The sequence below is a fragment of the Papaver somniferum genome, chromosome 5 (assembly GCF_003573695.1).
Source record: "Papaver somniferum cultivar HN1 chromosome 5, ASM357369v1, whole genome shotgun sequence".
NCBI lineage: Eukaryota > Viridiplantae > Streptophyta > Magnoliopsida > Ranunculales > Papaveraceae > Papaver > Papaver somniferum.
Window position 1 is genome coordinate 188,957,080 of NC_039362.1, and position 19,087 is coordinate 188,976,166.

The following is a 19,087-nucleotide window of genomic DNA, read 5'->3' on the forward strand; positions in this document are numbered from 1 at the left end:
TACCATCTGAATCCATTGAAACATGGAAGGAACTTATTGCTGCTTTCTATATGAAATTCTACCCTAAGCATAAAACTGCATCTGTTAGGCAGAAAATTAGTGCTAGTTTGCAACAAGAGGAACAGTCTCTTTATAGGTTTTTAGAGAGATTCAGTGATCTCCTATCCCAGTGTCCTCACCATGGATTTGATAAGATGAAACTCGTAGTTATTATTTATGATGGTTTAGACTATTCAACCAAAGCCATGGTTGAGTCTATGTGCGCTGGTAAGTTCACTAGTAAAAGTGTTGATAATGCTTTTACCTTTTTAAGAGATGTCACTGAAAAATCCCAACAGTGGGAGTCTTGTGTTGAACCCCCCAAAAGACTCTTGGTCAATAGAAGTAACACCAATGTGGTAGATACAAGATTCGGGTATGATGCTAAGTTTGCTGCTTTGTCTAGAAGGTTAGAAGCTTTGAAATTGAATCATCCTAAACATAAGTCTCTTGTTGAACCTGATGATAGGTTTAGATCCTCTCAATTGAACCCAATAACTCGTTTTGGGAAGGTCATGTTAGTGAAGAGCAAGCCCGTGCTGTCTATAACAATGGTAGGTTTGAGAACCGTCAGAAGTTTGACCTATACTCAGAGACTTACAACCCTGGTTAGAGAAACCATCATAATTTTTCTTGGTCTAAGGGACAGAATCAAGGACAGTCTAGTAATTCTCAGCCTCCCCCAGGTTTTGGTTATGCTAAGAACTCTTCAGGTCAACCTAGTTTCAGAATGAGAAAAAGATCTCCACCTTAGAAGAAACCCTTACTATGTTAGAAAATAACCATGAGATGTTATCAAAAACCACTATGGTTTTCAAGAAGAAACCAGGAAGAATTTTAAGAATAATTCCCAGTCTCTTGCTAACTTAGAACTTCAAGTCGGCCAAATAGCTAAGTTTCTTAGTGAAAGAGAAGATGGAAAATTCCCTAGTCAAACTGATCCTAACCCTAAAGGAGAGAAATCGTACAATCATGTGAATTCTATAACAACCCTTAGGAGTGGAGAGAAAGTTGACAATAATGTTGCCATGCCTGATAGTGAACATGTCGTAGTTCAACCTTCTGAGCTAGAAAATGAGGAGACTGATAGAGTCTCCAAAGAGACCAATAAGGGTCCTGCTGAGCCCGTTTTTGTTCCCAGAGCCCCGTTCCCCCAGCTGCTAGTTCCAACTAAGAGGGAGTCCAACTTTAATGATATATTGGAGGTTTTTAAGCAGGTTACTATCAACCTCCCATTGTTAGATGCAATTAAGCAGATTCCCGCTTATGTCAAGTTTCTTAAGGATATATGTACGCGAAAGCGAAAACTTAATGTCCAGAAGAAAGCCTTCCTAGCTAGTCATGTGAGTTCTATTATTCAGAATACCGCTACTCCTAAGTATAAAGACCCAGGGTCCCCTACTATTTCTTGCACAATAGGTAAATACCGTGTCGAGAAACCTTTGCTTGACTTAGGATCCAGTGTGAACTTACTGCCATACCATGTGTACCTTAAGCTAGGACTTGGTGAGATGAAACCTACCCAGATGACACTTCAGTTAGCTGATAGGTCCGTTAAAATTCCTCGTGGTGTGATCGAGGACGTTCTTATTAAGGTCGGCAAGTTTATTTATCCAGTGGATTTTGTTATCCTAGATACCCAACCTGTCCCTGACCTAGAGAACCAAATACCAGTGATTTTAGTCGCCCGTTTTTAGCTACATCCAATGCGATCATTAATTGTCGAAATGGTATTATGAATTTTTCTTTTGGTAATATGACTATTGAGCTGAATATTTTTAATATTAGTAAGCTACCCTCTGAACTAGATAACTCGAGCATAGAAGAGGTGAACATGATAAGAACATTAGTCGAGGAGTCATTACCAAACACTTTGTTAGAAGATCCATTAGAGAAATGCCTAGACCACTTTGGGATTGATTTTGATGATGACAATGTGATTAATGAGGTGAATGCTTTGTTAGATTCAACCCTTTTGATAGACACTAGTAATGGATGGAAACCTAAGTTCTAACCTCTACCCGTTTCTAAATCTACCCTAGTTCCTTTGTTATAAAAGCTTCGTAAGTTGGACCTTAAACCATTATCAGATTCCCTGAAATATGTGTTTTTAGGCCCATCTGAAACTTTACATGTGACCTTCGAAGGGTATAGAGGTAGATAGAGCCAAATTTGACCTTATTAAAACTTTACAGGTCCCAAAAATCGTAAGAGATATTAGGTCATTCTTAGGACATGCAGGTTTTTATCGTCGATTCATTAAGGATTTTAGCTTGATTTCTAGACCTCTTTGAAATTTGCTTGCAAAAGACGTTAAGTTTGTCTTTGATGATGCTTGTTTAGAGGACTTTGAGAAGCTTAAGAATTTACTAACTACCGCCCCCATAGTCCAGGCACCCAACTGGAACCTACCCATTGAGATCATGTGTGATGCTTCAGATTATGCTATTGGTGTTGTGCTAGGTCAGCGAGAAAATAAGTTACTTCATGTGATTTACTATGCTAGAAAAACTCTGAATGATGCCCAGTTGAACTATACCACTACAGAGAAGGAACTATTAGCTATTGTGTTTTCCTTGGACAAGTTTAGATCCTACCTCTTATGTTCTAAGGTCATAATCTTTACTGATCATGCTTCTTTGAAGTATCTTCTTTCCAAGAAGGATACTAAACCTAGATTGATTAGATGGATCCTATTGTTGCAGGAATTTTCCTTAGATATTAGAGATAAAAAAGGTGCATAAAATGTAGTAGCAGACCATTTGTCTAGGCTTGTTGTGGATACACTTAATGATTCTCCTCCTATTAGGGATAGTTTTCCTGATGAACAACTGTTCTTTTTTACCCAAGCACCTAGGTATGCGAATACAGTGAATTATCTTGTTACTGGTCGAATTCCCCAACAATGGGGTAAACAAGATCGTTCTAGGTTTTTAGCCGAGGTGAATCATTTCTTTTGGGATGATTCTTATTTGTTTAAGTATTGTCCAGACCAGATTATTAGGACATGTATACCTGAGAGTGACCAGTCCAGTATTATTTCCTTTTGCCATGATCATGCTTGTGGAGGTCACTTTAGTGCTAAGAAGACTGCTGCTAAGATATTGCAGTGTGGATTCTATTGGCCTTCGTTGTTTAAAGACTCACATAGTCACTGAGTTACTTGTGAGCGTTTCCAGAAGTTAGGAACCATTTCCCGTAGGAACATGATGCCCTTGAACCCTATTTTAGTTGTTGAGGTCTTTGATATGTGTGGTATTGATTTTATGGGTCCGTTTCCTAATTCTTTTGGTAACCTTTACATCCTTGTCGTTGTAGACTATGTATCTAAGTGGATTGAGGCGGTTGCGTATAAAACCAATGACCATAGGGTTGTGATTGAGTTCTTGAAAAATAATATACTTACACGTTTTGGTACACCGCGTGCTATAATTAGTGATGGAGGGTCGCACTTTTGTAATGGACCTTTTAGGCTTTTGATGATGAAATATGGTATTACACATAAGGTAGTTACCCCGTATCATCCACAAAATAGTGTTCAAGTAGAGGTTTCTAATAGGGAGATAAAACTTATATTAGAGAAAACAGTTAATCCTAATCGGAAAGACTGGTCGTCTAGGCTTATTGATGCCTTATGGACTTACCGTACTGCGTTTAAGACCCCCATTGAAATGTCTCCTTATCGGCTTGTGTATGGAAAGGCATGTAATTTACCTGTTGAGTTAGAACATAAAGCTTATTGGGATGTTAAGCAGCTAAATTTTTCACTTGACAAGGTAGGAGCCCATAGGAAACTCCAGCTCAATGAGTTGGAAGAGATTCATATAGATGCTTCCGATAGTGCGAAGGAGTATAAGAACAAAATGAAACTTGTGCATGATAAGAATATTTTAAGAAAGTCATTTTCTCCAGGTCAAAAAGTTCTTCTGTATGATACCCGCTTGCATCTTTTCCTTGGGAAGTTACGTTCTCGGTGAACGGGTCCTTTTTATTGTTCGCACTGTCTTTCCTCATAGAGCTGTTGAGATCGAGACACCAGATGGTAGTAGTTCTTCGAAGGTTAACGGTCATAGATTGAAACCCTTTTTAGAACCCTTTCCTACAGGTGATGTTAAGGAGGTCCCTCTGGAGGACCATGTTTACCCTTGATTGACCATCGAGGCGATTGTATGTTGTATATTAGTTTTTGATTTCTTTCTTCACCCAGGGAGGGTATTGAGATACCATAATATTCAAGCCACAGGATACGTGCAAACTCAAAAATTTTCTATACATAGAAGTTGTTGTATCTCAGGAAACTATGTAAACTAGGAAACACTTGTTTTACAAGTTAAAAAACTCTAGAATCCCTGTATATAAACCGAGAGCTATTATGTAAACTGTATTCGCTGAATCAATAAAAATTATTATTCATTCAAAACTATTTCTCTTCTCTTGTTCTTCTCTTTGTATTCTAAACCTAAACAAACCTCATTTCCAACTGATAATGGTGGTGGGTATTGGTGAGACTGATAAAGTGGTGACGATAATGTGGTGGTGGAAGAAGTAGTGGTAGTAGGGTGAGAAAAGGGGTCCTAAGATAGGTAAATTAAGCACTAATGGTAGTTTTGATGGTGGGCGGTGGTGGTGGATCGACGGAGGGGATAATGGTGGTGGGTATTGGTGAGACCGGTGGAGTGGTGACGTTAATGTGGTGGTGGAAGAAGTAGTGGTAGTAGGGTGAGAAAATATGTCCTAAGATAGGTAAATTATTTTGTCACCATTGGATAATTTTTCTTTGTTTTGTTTTAATTTGGTTTTAGTTTTCAAATTACTTTTTTTTTTTAAATTAAAACAATTTTTAAATGCCAGATTTTTCCAAAAAAGAAGATGTTGTGATTTTAGGATTTTCCGAGTAGAGGGCAGGAAGAAAAATAAAACCTATAAAAAATTTTGACCAAACACAAGGCTACACGCGAATTAATTGTAATCGGTTCAGTTTCTCACATCTCTCTTCATTCCTTTTTTTGTCTTGGTTTCTGTTTTTGTCATTATTTCTCTCCTACTTCATGGGATTATTGAAGGAAACCTTGAAGAGGAAGTTTATATGAAACAACCACCAGGATACACTGTTCCTAACTTCCCAACTCATGTATGTAAACTTCAAATCTCTTTACGGACTTAAACAAGCATCGCGTGCATGGTATCATCGACTTAGTGCATTTTTACTACAGCTTGGTTTCATTACTTCTGTGTGTGATTCTTCTTTATTTATTCGAAGGGATAAAACTGGAGTTATATTCTTACTGGTGTACGTCAATGATATTATTCTCACTGGATAAAATACTGCCATCTTGGACTTTATTCGTCAATCTCTGCACAAGGAATTTGCAATTAAAGATCTCGATCCTTTATCTTATTTTCTTGGAATTGAAGCAACTCGTACTTCTTCTGGTATGTTTCTTACACAGGAAAGATATGTTCATGATCTTCTTATTCGAGCTAAAATGGATGGTGTTAAAGCTATCCAAACACCACTTAGTACCACTTGAGACATGTCTTATGATCGTAGTACATTATTAAAAGATGCTACAGAATACAGAAGTATTGTGGGTGCATTACAATACTTGACATTTACTCGTCCAGATCTGGCTTATGCTGTGAATAAAACGTGTCAATTTATGCATGCCCCAACTGAATTTCATTGGACATTAGTTAAGCTTATATTACGCTATCTCAAGCATACATCTACATATGGAATTACTCTCAAGCCAGCAGATAACTTGCAGTTGTCATTCACAGCTTACACTGACTCCGACTGGGCAGGTTCATTAAATGATCGTCGCTCTAACAGTGGCTATTGCATTTATTTAGGTGGTAATATTATTTCTTGGAGTGCTCGTAAACAAAAGATAGTGTCTCGTTCTAGCACTGAAGCTGAATATCGAGGTTTTGCTATTGCTACGGCTGAAATCATGTGGATTCGTTCTCTTCTTTCGGAACTTCAAATATCTACTGCATCTCCACTTGTTCTATGGTATGACAATCTAGGTGCGACCTATCTTACTGTTAATCCAGTTTTTCATGCACGAACAAAGCATATAGAGATTGATTATCACTTCGTCCGTGATCAAGTTGCTTCTAAACAACTTGATGTTCAATTCATTTCTTCTAAAGATCAAATAGCGGACATATTTACAAAGGCACTTCCCAAAGATTGCTTTGCTTTAATAATATCCAAGCTAACGGTTCTTGATGACTCGTTAAGCTTACGGGAGGGTATTAAGATACCGTAGTATTTAAGCCACAGGATACGTGCAAACTCTAAAGTTTGTTATACATAGAAGTTGTTGTATCTCAGGAAACTATGTAAACTGGGAAACACTTGTTTTACAAGTTAAAGAACTCTAGAATCCTTGTATATAAACCGAGAGATATTATGTAAACTGTATTTGCTGAATCAATAAAAATTATTATTCATTCAAAACTATTTCTCTTCCCTTGTTCTTCTCTTTGTATTCTAAACCTAAACAAACCTCAGTTCCAACTGATAATGGTGGTGGGTATTGGTGAGACTGATGAAGTGGTGACGATAATGTGGTGGTGGAAGAAGTAGTGGTAGTAGGGTGAGAAAAGGGGTCCTAAGATAGGTAAATTAAGCACTAATGGTGGTTTTGATGGTGGGAGGTGGTGGTGGATCGATGGAGGGGATAATGGTAGTGGGTATTGGTGAGACCGGTGGAGTGGTGACGATAATATGGTGGTGGAAGAAGTAGTGGTAGTAGGGTGAGAAAATATGTCCTAAGATAGGTAAATTATTTAGTCACCATTGGATAATTTTTCTTGTTTTGTTTTAATTTTATTTTAGTTTTCAAATTACTTTTTTTTTTAAATTAAAACAATTTTTAAATGCCAGATTTTTCCAAAAAAGAAGATGTTGTGATTTTAAGATTTGCCGAGTAGGGGGCAGGAAGAAAAATGAAACCTATAAAAAAAATTGACCAAACACAAGGCTACACGCGAATTAATTGTAATCGGTTCAGTTTCTCACATCTCTCTTTATTCCCCTTTTTTGTCTTGGTTTCTATTTTTTTCATTATTTCTCCCCTACTTCATGGGATTATGCAAGGCTACGCGTGAATTAATTGTAATCGATTCAGTTTCTCACATCTTTCTTTATTCCCCTTTTTTGTCATGATTTTTGTTTTTGTCATTTCTCCCTAACTTCGTGTAATTATGCATGCTTGAGAAATAGTTCATAATAATATTTAAAGAGACAAGAAAAGAAATTGATCAAGAATTAAATATTATTTAAATTTTAGGAAAATGAATAAACACAAATCTATGTAAATTGGGAACCCAATAATTTATATCAAAGAGAAAAATTAAATTCTAATGCCAACAGAATTTGCAAGATTAATCTAATTGATTTTAAAGTAATTTTAGGTGTTTTTAGTTTTGTTACAAGTTTTGTGAATGACCTTTGATGATATTTTTTGAAGTAGTGAACGAAGTAATGTTTTGCCAGTAGGATTTTCTCTAACGATTAACTAGGTTTGTCCCAAAGGGTTGTATGACTTACGTACACTGTTGGAGAAAATGAGTTTTTAATGTTATGGTCTTGGTGGGAACGGAACTTAGGACCTTTGGGTCTCTAAGAGCTCTTACTCATTTTCTATGAGTGAATGAAATAGGTCCTTTAGTCCCACATTGGGCATAACTAAAGAGGAGTTCCACTATATAGCTATTCCTTTATGGATAGTTAGTAAAACAATGTGGGTGGAACGGGTGAGGCGAAATATTTTTGTTTCCACTAAGGGCTTGGGCTTAGGGCTCGAGGTCGTGCTTGCCCCATGGACTTTGGTCAACCAAAACTTTCCTTTTTGGAAAAATTTCTTTTGATTTATTTCCTAATCATTTTGAAAATAAAAATAAATTATGTCTTAAATATGGGGGTGCGTGACCTGGGTGAATTTATTCTCTTTCCAAAAACATTTTTCTTAACGGATTTATTTGCATGGATGTCGACATTTTCTTATCGGTTTTTGAATGTTGATGACAGAATTATGTCCACATCATGGCAGCATTATTTCGCATGCAGTATTGATTCGCACATTAATGTGCATTGATTTCACCCTTTCTGTTTGCCTATAAAAAGAATTCGAAACTTTCATTTTCATTTGTGTCCAGAAGAGCTACTATCCTCTTCTTTTCGTCTCTCTCCTTCTGTGTGGTCTTTTTCTTTTCTTCCGTGCTTTGCTGTTGAGTTCGTATGAGTGGGCAAGTATTGTAGTGCTAACAATACTTGCAACGGACAGTTTTATCCTGGATACAACTTGACCACAGGGTATAGGCATCACTCATTCTTGAGGCGCACCGGTCAACTATTGTGTTAAGGACAGCGTGTTGAACACGTGACTCTGTCCTCTGTTTGCTGTCCATTTGAGTGTTTATTTAGCTTCCAGAAATTTTACTTCTAACATCTTTCTTTTAGTGTTTTATTGTTACAGTTGCAACATACACAATATTAAAAGATTCGAGGATAAGAACATGTTTATTAACCAACTCCTCAAAACAGTTAGACCTGGATCGATCGGTTCGATTCTTCTCATACAATTACGACATGTGTGAATCGATGGATACATTTGAAACATATATCCTTTGCCCGTGCCGTTATGACACGGGCTGAGACCTAGTATAGCATATAATAGCATATAATAGGATATTTACAAAAGGATTTAAGAAAACATTTTTATAGGGCATTTTACTTTAAAATGTAATATCATCTTATTTATAAAATTACTTTGTGAGCAAAAAAAAAAAAAAAGATGAAATCAAAATAAAATTTACATTTGAAAAACATGCCACAGTTGCCATCAACTGAAGCGTGTCAATTAAACTGTAAATTTATGGACATTTAGCAGCGAAAATATGATATGATATCGCTATCAAATCCTTAGGTTTCAAATATAATGTACATGAATCAAGGTCCTACACATTTTAGACCAACTATTCTCACACAAAGAAATTTGCTCCCAATTTGATCTGTATCAATCACAGCTATATGTGACTTATGGAGGAGCATCCACACTTTGACACTTCGTGCTTCAAACTTTTAGTCAATAATAGTTTTCGTGTAGCTTCTTGTATTGTGTCGTATGTGTTTGTGACACTGACTTTTTGTCAATAATAGTTTTCGAGTGATGAATTAGTATGTACGTTTTGTTGGAACTTGGACTCTGACCATTTTAATTCTAGATGTTGAGGTCGGACGAATTATGGATGCGACTTTGCTTGGTGCCCTTTACCTATTTTCTCTTAAGGTTTTCCTCCTTACCTGTCACTCATCTAAATCCTAGCTAGATCTAGGAATCCAGGACCCGTACAATGAAAGCCATGGGTTACCAACTGGCATTTTCGGCCCTCATGTAGCTACTTCTTTTCATAGTTGGATGGCAATTTGGAACTCTCTTTTAGATTGTAATGAGAGTGGTAGAACGCCATGACCATAGGGTGCTTACATGGACTGTGAAGTGTCTAGTCTGTACTCCTACAAATTTGCAAGGCTGCTAATAATTTGCTTGGAGCTGTGCACCCAAAGGCAATAGATATTTTGTTTTATGTGTATTTTGGCACCCAAAATAAATTGGCACCCTTATTAGCAATCTTGTGAATTTTATGTTCACGTCCCTCTCATTGAAGTAATGGACTTTTGTGATTCTTGATTAAATAACAATGAAATGGGGCTAGAATTGATTTTGTATGTGTGTGTGCGGAGATGGATTTAGCTGAAATCTGAATGCATAGTGTTATTATACAGAATCTATGGATCCCATCAACTGTGCACAATTCCGTCAAATATTTCCACCTTGTTTTGTACTGGGCAACTGGTGACCGTTCTTACAGATTGTTCGCCGGACCCACGTCAATTTAATTCTCCACACTTCAGACAAGTTGTTTTTCATCTTTCATGCTAGCCACGGAAGTCGTTGTGAATCAGTTTAGTAGTTCACTGCATTCAAGTCACATCCATTTCAGTTTTCTTGCTTTCTTCGATACATAAGCGACAATATCCAAATACTATGAGATGTAGTTGACTAGTGTGCCAACAACGCTTTCGATTCTGATTACTGAAATCTCATCCATGCATGCAGCGGCTTTTATGGACAATTAATCAGGACTGAAAGAAACAAGAGAATGTTTAAACTAATGTTAGGAGTGTAGAAGCTGACAACCGCTCTCTCCCGATTGATTGATCGAATTATATATTTCTTCTGATATGGGGATATATCGTATGCGTGGATGGATATTTGCAGAAGTCCTTGTTTTGTCTATGTTCGGAGGTCTTGTCTTTACTCTCGTCGTTATGGGGGCCATGTAGTGTGCGTGGATGGATTTGGCAGAATGGGGTCAAATTGTCATCGTATACAAATTAAACAGCTGTAGCAAGATATCAACTGTTTTGATATGCTACCAATATCGAGAGAACCTTCTTAGATGCCAATGTGTATTGCTTGCTAGTGGTTTTGTCGACATTCAATTTTATAGCCAACTTAAAGTAGAACATCTTTTTGAAGAACCGGGACACCCAAAAAATGCTCTTCAGGCGTCATTTTGAAGGGGACTTCATACAATTGAAGGGCAATGCTGTAATGCATTTTTCGGATGATAATGGATAGTTTCGAAGAAATTAAAGAGTTCAGATTTAGGTTTCGTGAAGCTCTTCTAGATTACTCTTGTTGCTTAACTCGTTAATGCTTGTTCCTTCTTTATTCGGACGTCCCGAAAGAACAACTTACATATAAATATTTTTGGTGTACTTGCTCTCACGATATATATAGAGCAAAGAAAAGGGTAAAAAAAGATTACATGACAATCTTTTTAGCAACACACTGCTAAAGCTTCACGTTACAAGACGATAACATAAGAACAATATTTTGATTTCCTCTCATTGTGCATGTCTTCTTTCTAGACTTTGTACAAGTGACTCTGAGGATTGTACCGTACCAAATGCTCCCAAAATAACGCCAAATGTTATGATAACTACATTAAGAACTAACTGAGGTTTTGATATCTGAGACCAGAAAATTTTGGTGTAAAAGGAACAAGGAAATATGATTGAAAGACTCATACTAATAAGGGAACCAGCCAAGCCAAGAACATGTTGGAAGAAAGGTACTAAAAGAGCTAAAACAAGGACACATAATAGTAGTAATGAACCTATAGCACCTCTAAGGAGAAACCTTGCTCGGTAACTTATCGTGGATGGAAGTTTGTGATCCAGTTTCATTGCTACAGGTGCAAACTGAATTGCGTACTTTGTCATTGGCGTCAGTACAGTTGCCCATAATGCGATTTTAGTAACAATGAGATGTTTAGGCATACTAAGAGTAACCTGAGATTTTACTTCGGGGCCGAACAGTTTTGCTCCCATGAAGGCCATGGACGTGTACAAGATTGTTACTAAGGCGAAGCTCACAATAGATGCCTGAAACGTGCAAATAAGGGGGAAAAAGATGGTTAATTAGAAAAGGATAACCAGTTCTATAAATTTACTAAAATTAAACTCCCATAATTGAAACTATCTGTGTATGCATTTATACCTTTGTGAACTTTGAAGGATCCTTCATCGATTTGTAGATGTTAGGGAAAACGAAATGGCTGTTAAAACAGTACACATAAAGACCCGATATTGCAGGAATGTTGTGTAGTCGAAGCACAGCTATTTCTCGATTACTTTTTGCACCACTGAATATGGCAGTATATACCACAGTCGAGAAGATAAGAAGTGTCATAAAAATACCTGCAGTGGAAAGTAATGATACAGTAGAAAGGTCTCTAACCCACAAGCTAGGTAAGGCAATTAAGACTGCGGTAACTGTTAGAAGCTGAGAAGTAGATAAATGAAGCCATGGAATTTGAAGGTGTTTATCAGCAAATATCCTATTCAAGTTATCACATAGTGAGATGGTGTATGAAACAAGGGCCATGAAGACCATAAGGTATATAAATGTTGAAGTTAAGGTTCTCCCTTTGTTCCCAAATGCATGATATCCAATATCTGAGTAGTGTCTTGCATTTTCGTTCCTTTTTAGACACTTCCCCAGTAGATGTGCGGTGTATGTACATAGTACACCAAACCCTACAAGGAGGAACGCAGAGGCCCAACCACCATTTTGTAAAGCATAGGGTATCGACAGTTGCCCAAGTCCTGTAAATTAAAAGATAGAAGAGAAGGTTTTCTAAGAACACAGAAAAAAGAATTCGCATATACTTAGCAAATGAAGATGCTTAAAAGTGATATATACCTATGATAATCCCGGCCATGTTAAGAACAGTATGAAGAAAAGAACTGTTAGCCTTGATTTGTCTATTATCATCTTCAAGGACATGTAAATCTTTGCCATTCACATCCTTGTTGTCACCATTAATCACTATAACTTCCTCAGTTTTGGTCCTTTGATTGTGACCAGTTGAGTTCTGTACGAAACCTTGCTTAACATCACCATTCGATAAGATAGTTTCTTTCATTTGTTTACAGTTTACAGATATCGGATTATGGGAGAGGGAGAGAGAGCATAAAAGAATAAGTTTGCTCCTGGTGATATCTATAAAAGGACAATGTATGCAGCCTTAACAAACTACTTTATAGTAGTGCTTTAGCAAAGTGATGCTTAGCAGAGTAAATAAGTTCGAAATAACACCAGTAATTTTAATTTCACCTAATGAAAATGAGGGCAGGTAGAAGATTCGATTTGTGAGTCAATAAAAGAAATCAGAAAGATTAAAAAACTTATAATAGTATCTAATATTCGATTTCTGTCCCATGGTAAGAGTATAAAATTAATATGTAATGGGGATATACGAGTGGGCAACGAAACCCAAATATTTGGTCTTTTGAACAGACTTAGTGGAACGTATTATCGATAAATTTTGATCGACGACTAAAACCCAGAGTATATTTTTGCTGGGACCAAGACTAAACCCAAATATAGTCGAGCGTTGGTATAGTCCACGCCCCACCACCAGGCGGACGTATAGTCCACGTCCCACACCAGGCGGACGTATAGTCCACGCCCCATATCAGGGAACGTATAGTGCACGCCTGATTTTTTTTTTCTTTTGTGTGGGGCGTGGTTTACACCAACGCCCCACTGTTTAAAACTTTCAATTGCATGGGGCGGGCTTAAACCTCCGCCCCATTTTCTTCATTTTTTTTTTTTTTAATTTCTCTGCACCGGGCGAACGTATAATCCCCGTCCCACACCAGGCGTTGGTATAGTCCACGCCCCACACCAGGCGAACGTATAATGTACGTCTGACCAAATTTATTCTTTCCACCATAGCGTCACACACCAGACTAAACCCAAAATTTGATCTTTTTTTCCCTCTTTGGTCTTTGGTTATACTCGCACCACTGCAGTCTCTCTTAGCGGAGTAAATAAGTTCGAACCAACACCAGTAATTTTAATTTCACCTAATGAAAATGAGGGCAGGTAGAAGATTCGATTTGTGAGTCAATAAAAGAAATCACAAAGATTAAAAAACTTATAATAGTATCTAATATTCGATTTCTGTCCCATGGTAAGAGTATAAAATTAATATGTAATGGGGATATACCAGTGGGCGACTAAACCCAAATATTTGGTCTTTTGAACAAACTTAGTGGAACGTATTATCGATAAATTTTGATCGACGACTAAAATCCAGAGTATATTTGGCTGGGACCAAGACTAAACCCAAATATAATCGAGCGATGGTATAGTCCATGCCCCAACCACCAGGCGGACGTATAGTCTTCCAATATCATTGAATAGCATGCATGGCCCGGGGAAGGTCACTTAAGTGGGAGAGCCGTGTTATGGGTAACCTTCTTGCACGGTGGTTCAAGGCAGTGGATTGTGAATCCATGATCCGCGGGTTCAATCCCCGTCATTCGCCCATCAAGAAAAGGGACAGGAAGATCCCAACTATAAAGATTTATCTGCAAGAGTCAATTCCTTGGATGGATGTCTCCACGTCCCACACCAGGCGGACGTATAGTCCACGCCCCATATCAGGGAACGTATAGTGCACGCCTGATTTTTTTTTTTCTTTTGTGTGGGGCGTGGTTTACACCAACGCCCCACTGTTTAAAACTTTCAATTGCATGGGGCGGGCTTAAACCTCCGCCCCATTTTCTTCATTTTTTTTTTTTTAATTTCTCTGCACTGAGCGAACGTATAATCCCCGTCCCACACCAGGCGTTGGTATAGTCCACGCCCCACACCAGGCGAACGTATGATGTACGTCTGACCAAATTTATTCTTTCCACCATAGCGTCACACACCAGACTAAACCCAAAATTTAATCTTTTTTTCCCTCTTTGGCCTTTGGTTATACTCGCACCACTGCGGTCGCTCTTAGCAGAGTAAATAAGTTCGAAACAACACCAGTAATTTTAATTTCACCTAATGAAAATGAGGGCAGGTAGAAGATTCGATTTGTGAGTCAATAAAAGAAATCCGAAAGATTAAAAAACTTATAATAGTATCTAATATTCGATTTCTGTCCCATGGTAAGAGTATAAAATTAATATGTAATGGGGATATACCAGAAGACACGTTTTAACTTTAAGACAGTCCAAGTTCGTATATGAATAATTACTATACCAACAAAAATATGTAAATTCTTGCCATCCACATCCAAATTGTTAATTGAAGTCACAAAACTTATTCAAGAATACCCAAATTGTTAATTGAAGGTGAAGTCCTGGTCAAATTTGTCTCTTAAACTTCGTCTTATTATAGCACATAGCCTTTTGTTTTAGCTACAATCAATTCATTTTTTATTTTTTTCATTTAGAACAATAATTCATATTTAGTATTATTTATGTTCTAAAAAAGAGTATTATTTTGTTTTTACTTTTTTACAAGTTACAGTATTCAAAAACACAAGGCGGCCTTCAAAGTGTTTAACCTACTATACTTATTAGAAGAATGAATCTTAATGATAGCTAGTGAACCTTAGTGTTCAAATCCCTCACCCACCAAACCTTACAAAAACAGTTAAAATGAAATCTTAATGATAGCTAGTAATCCTTAGTGACCTTTAGTTCTATTTTCTACAACATTGATTTCATGTTGTTAATACTTTGTATTCTACAACATCCATTTCATGTTATTAATACTTTGTAATGAATTTGTTGAGAGTGAACATGTTAATAATGTTACTATCGTGCGCATGTAATAGATCGGAGTATTATTTTGATCTCATCATATGAATGAGTGAGATTATAAATGATGAATTTCTTTTTGATCCTTAATTGTAAAGAGAAAACGAATATGAATTTCATTAATCATCGAAGTTAAGAGCTTTGGATTTTCTCATTATATGCTTGAAGCCTGTTTTATAGATAGGTTTGAGCTAAGATGTTATTAGGTATGGAAGCGTAGGGCCTAGTTCTGCTCCCACATGAGTTTCCGCAATCCAAGAAAGAAGATAAGCTTTGATTATAATAGTATTGTATATGGACAGTAGGAACGTGGTTGATTTTTGTTTGGCCGACCAGGAACTACAACCATCATCGTCTATTGTTCCTTGAGTTGCATATATGGTTTGTATAGCTTACGGCAATCTAAAGAATCCTTACTTTCTTGCGGTATGTACTTTTGCTATACTACAACCGTTCATCAAAGAAAAAATTTTGCTGCTAATGCCTGTTTTAAAAGGTTATTTCCTGTTGTTACGTTAGACTTTTCTTTGTTCATGTACATTAGGCTTTCCCTTGTTCATTAATTTACTAAAATTTCGCAGTGAAAACCATCCAAACATCGCACTAGCTCTTGTAAATATCATTAACTTGTCACACTTAATACATGAGATTAGTTAATGAACATTAACCAATCTTTGGACTCAACTTAATACATTCCAGAGTTCCCAAACCCTTTATACTATTGTAGAACTTATCAGACTAAACAAAATCCATGAGATTGGTTAATGAACATTAACCAATCTTTGGACAGTACAACTTAAAACATTTCAGAGTTTCCAAATCCCTGACACTTCACATTAAACACTCGAGCAAACACTGTCTTCATTGTTCTTGGTCTTTCATCATCGGCACAAACACAAGGTCTGATGGCAATGATGACGTGAAAATGCAATCAGTACGAGAACACAGTGAACAAGCTAATAAAAGTTGAAGATGAGAATTATAGCAGTGAATGGTAGAACATCTTACCTACACAGACGGGTGATTCTCTTTATCCAAGTATATAATAACCTTAACACTTCAGTTCAAAACCTGATGGAATATTACTACCAACCAGTGATGCCCGTAGTGTTTCATCTGTACAAGACAAGTTAACCATATTTCCAAGCAAATACTTCTCAAAAGATTTAAGATCAAAATGACCATGTCCAGACACAAGCAACAATATAACTTTTGATTCTCCAGTCTCTTTACAGTGGAGCGCTTCCTTAATTGCCTCTGCTATTGCATGGCCTGATTCGGGTGCTGGTATAATACCTTCTGACCTGGCAAATTGTATAGCTCCTGCAGAAACCACCGTCATATCAGTATGAAATCTCATTAAAGAGGAAGTCCTTGTTAATATTTATCTCCTACATGATTCCGAACTTTTATTTACCGTCAAAGCATTCAAGCTGAGGCATTGCTACAGCTTCCATCAGGCCTAGTTCATAGACATGTGAAACTAGTGGTGCCATACCATGGTAACGTAGACCTCCTGTGAAACGAAAAACTTGTATAAAAATGGGAGTTGTAGAAGCAGAGGAAATAAATTTCGGAATACGAGAAATATTTTACCAGCATGGACTGGATCAGGAATGAAGTCATGGCCAAGGGTGTGCATCTTCATCAATGGTGTCAAACCTGTTGTATCGCTGGAATCATAAGCATATACACCTTTGGTTAGCGAAGGACATGCCGAAGGCTCAACTGCCCTTATGATAGGGTTGATTTTTCCTTCAAGTTTCTCTCGGAGATAAGGAAATGCAAGCCCTGCAAAATTAGATCCTCCACCAGAACAACCAATGATCACGTCAGGACTCTCTCCTAATGCTTCCATTTGTCGTATACACTCCTCTCCTATGATAGTCTGGTGTAGTACTACATGGTTTAGAACACTCCCCATACAGTACTTAGTGTCTGCATTTTCAGTACAAATTTCCACAGCCTCGGCGGATGCTATTGCTGCACTACCTGGGCAGGATGGATCCTTCTGAAGGATAGACCTACCTACATTAGTTTTGTCCGATGGAGATGGGTGAACTTTAGCACCCCATGTTTGCATCATCAGTTTCCTATAGGGTTTACCATCATAAGAAGCTCGAGTTTGCCAGATCTACATATAGAAAAACATTGATCATACAGAATGTTACAAAGTACAAACCACAACATAAATAGTGTTTTTTTTTTTTGCTCGGTCATAAATAGTGTTTTTATATGTAATTATTACTTCACAATCGAGACCGAATAAATTGCAGGCAAACGCTAATGAACTCCCCCATTGGCCAGCGCCGGTTTCTGTAACAAGTTTCTTGGTTCCTTGTTGTGCATGATAAAATGCTTGTGGGATTGCAGTATTAGGTTTGTGTGAACCAGCAGGGCTCACACCTTCATATTTGTAGTATATCCTTGCAGGTGTACCTAGAAGTTTCTCCAATCTTTTGGCTCTGTCATGAGAAAAAAAAAAGAACTTTGGTTTCAGTTCTTCTAGAATTTCATTCACTTTTTTTTCCAAGAGCTCGCCTTCTTGTTTGTTTTCCTTTACTAGTCAACAAAGAAAGAAACATAGAATTGATCAAGAAAGATATAAAAATGGACCTGAGTAACGGGGTTGTCCGCCATAGACTGTAAATGTCTAAAACTTCCTCAGGGATATCAATAAATCTCTCGGTACTATTATCTTGCTTTAACAATTCATCTGGGAATAGATGAGATAAATCTTCAGGCTTGACTGGTTGTAGAGTTTCCGGATGCAAGGCTGGAGGGGGTTTAACTGAAAGATCAGCAACAATATTATACCATTGACGAGGGATCTCGGTTGGTTTATTAGTAGCACTACACATTATTGCTCCTGAAGCTGCTACTCGATTGTAATAGTCAGGAGAAAGCTTCAACTGAGTCCGCTTTTTCGTTGCTGAAACTATTCTCATCCATTGTTCATTACCTGCAGTAGTTTAATCAAATTGGTAAAAATCAGATTATAACTTTTAAGATGTAGTTATCATGAGTACTCACATTTTAGTGAAAAAGTAAGGTATTCAATGAATTCATAAAGAGCATTTACCAGTGGTTTGAGGCCTCAGGCAAGTAGGATGAGATGAAGTTGTCATCAAAAATGATGTTACCATTATTAACTGAATCACAATAGTGAAAAAACAGAATTCTCACTTGTAGGAGTGAAGTAGAAGAGAGTAGATATGAAAAATAATCATTTGTGACAACCTTATTTATAAGTCCATACTAAGGACATTTGAGTGTGAACTGTGAAGTACATTTTGTCCCAATGATCTCTCCAAAGGCCAAATGGTCATCCTTTTCCTAAGCTTTACCCTATTTGCACTTTGCATGTAGCACTCCATTTTTCTTCAACCATCCAAATACGATATTTTCCGTATACCATGCGGTTAATGTGGAAATGACCAGAGGGCTACTGATTAGCATGTGATCAGTTTTTAAACAAAGATACGGATCTTCACCACATGAGTAGTAAATATTCTTTTTAGTGGATAAATCTTATCAACTTTTCATTAAAAATAAATCAATAATCTTATCAACCAGTCATTTATATGTAATATGCTCATGTTTATTTTTTTTATTTTCCCAAACAAGATCATCAGCTACATGTGTGAATGATTTTTTAACAGTACTAAATTGGTAGTGTCAATTAGATTAATAGATAAACATGCTTAAAAAAAATTATAATTTTTTGCCATTTTTTATGGTCATAAACATGCTTAAAGATAAAGATACTGTATTAGCTACTTTTGGTATGACCTGCCGTGTGGGAGACATGTGCAAGTGGAGCAGGTGATTAATCAAATAATTCCAGGAAAATTT

At 37.1% G+C, this 19,087-nt stretch overlaps 2 protein-coding genes across 2 annotated transcripts; both read right to left on the reverse strand.

Moving 5' to 3' along the window:
• Nucleotides 1–10,769: 10,769 nt before the first annotated feature.
• LOC113278349 (amino acid transporter AVT1H-like) lies at nucleotides 10,770–12,613 on the reverse strand. Its single transcript, XM_026527211.1, has 3 exons — nucleotides 12,327–12,613; nucleotides 11,622–12,229; nucleotides 10,770–11,506 (listed from the first exon to the last, which is right to left on the reverse strand). The coding sequence occupies exons 1-3, from the start codon at nucleotides 12,547–12,549 to the stop codon at nucleotides 10,967–10,969; spliced, it is 1,371 nt and encodes a 456-aa protein (XP_026382996.1). The 5' UTR covers nucleotides 12,550–12,613; the 3' UTR covers nucleotides 10,770–10,966.
• Nucleotides 12,614–15,813: 3,200 nt separating this feature from the next.
• LOC113284019 (tryptophan synthase beta chain 2-like) lies at nucleotides 15,814–18,602 on the reverse strand. The gene is made up of 7 exons (XM_026533409.1): nucleotides 18,315–18,602; nucleotides 17,849–18,194; nucleotides 17,481–17,697; nucleotides 16,829–17,366; nucleotides 16,650–16,748; nucleotides 16,241–16,555; nucleotides 15,814–16,134 (listed from the first exon to the last, which is right to left on the reverse strand). Exons 1-6 carry the CDS (start codon nucleotides 18,376–18,378, stop codon nucleotides 16,284–16,286), a joined length of 1,536 nt encoding a protein of 511 aa, XP_026389194.1. The 5' UTR covers nucleotides 18,379–18,602; the 3' UTR covers nucleotides 15,814–16,134; nucleotides 16,241–16,283.
• Nucleotides 18,603–19,087: the final 485 nt, after the last annotated feature.

What these genes read in the sequence shown, in the direction of transcription:
- LOC113284019 (XM_026533409.1), bottom strand. Translation starts at nt 18,378, where the DNA reads ATGGTAACATCATTTTTGATGACAACTTCATCTCATCCTACTTGCCTG. An exon ending in TCCTGATCCAGTCCATGCTG is followed by an intron (nt 16,749 to 16,828) that starts GTAAAATATTTC and finishes TTCGTTTCACAG; the next exon opens with GAGGTCTACGTTACCATGGT. An exon ending in TCAGCTTGAATGCTTTGACG is followed by an intron (nt 16,556 to 16,649) that starts GTAAATAAAAGT and finishes TGGTTTCTGCAG; the next exon opens with GAGCTATACAATTTGCCAGG.
- LOC113278349 (XM_026527211.1), bottom strand. Translation starts at nt 12,549, where the DNA reads ATGAAAGAAACTATCTTATCGAATGGTGATGTTAAGCAAGGTTTCGTA. An exon ending in CATGGCCGGGATTATCATAG is followed by an intron (nt 12,230 to 12,326) that starts GTATATATCACT and finishes TTTAATTTACAG; the next exon opens with GACTTGGGCAACTGTCGATA. An exon ending in ATCCTTCAAAGTTCACAAAG is followed by an intron (nt 11,507 to 11,621) that starts GTATAAATGCAT and finishes TGCACGTTTCAG; the next exon opens with GCATCTATTGTGAGCTTCGC.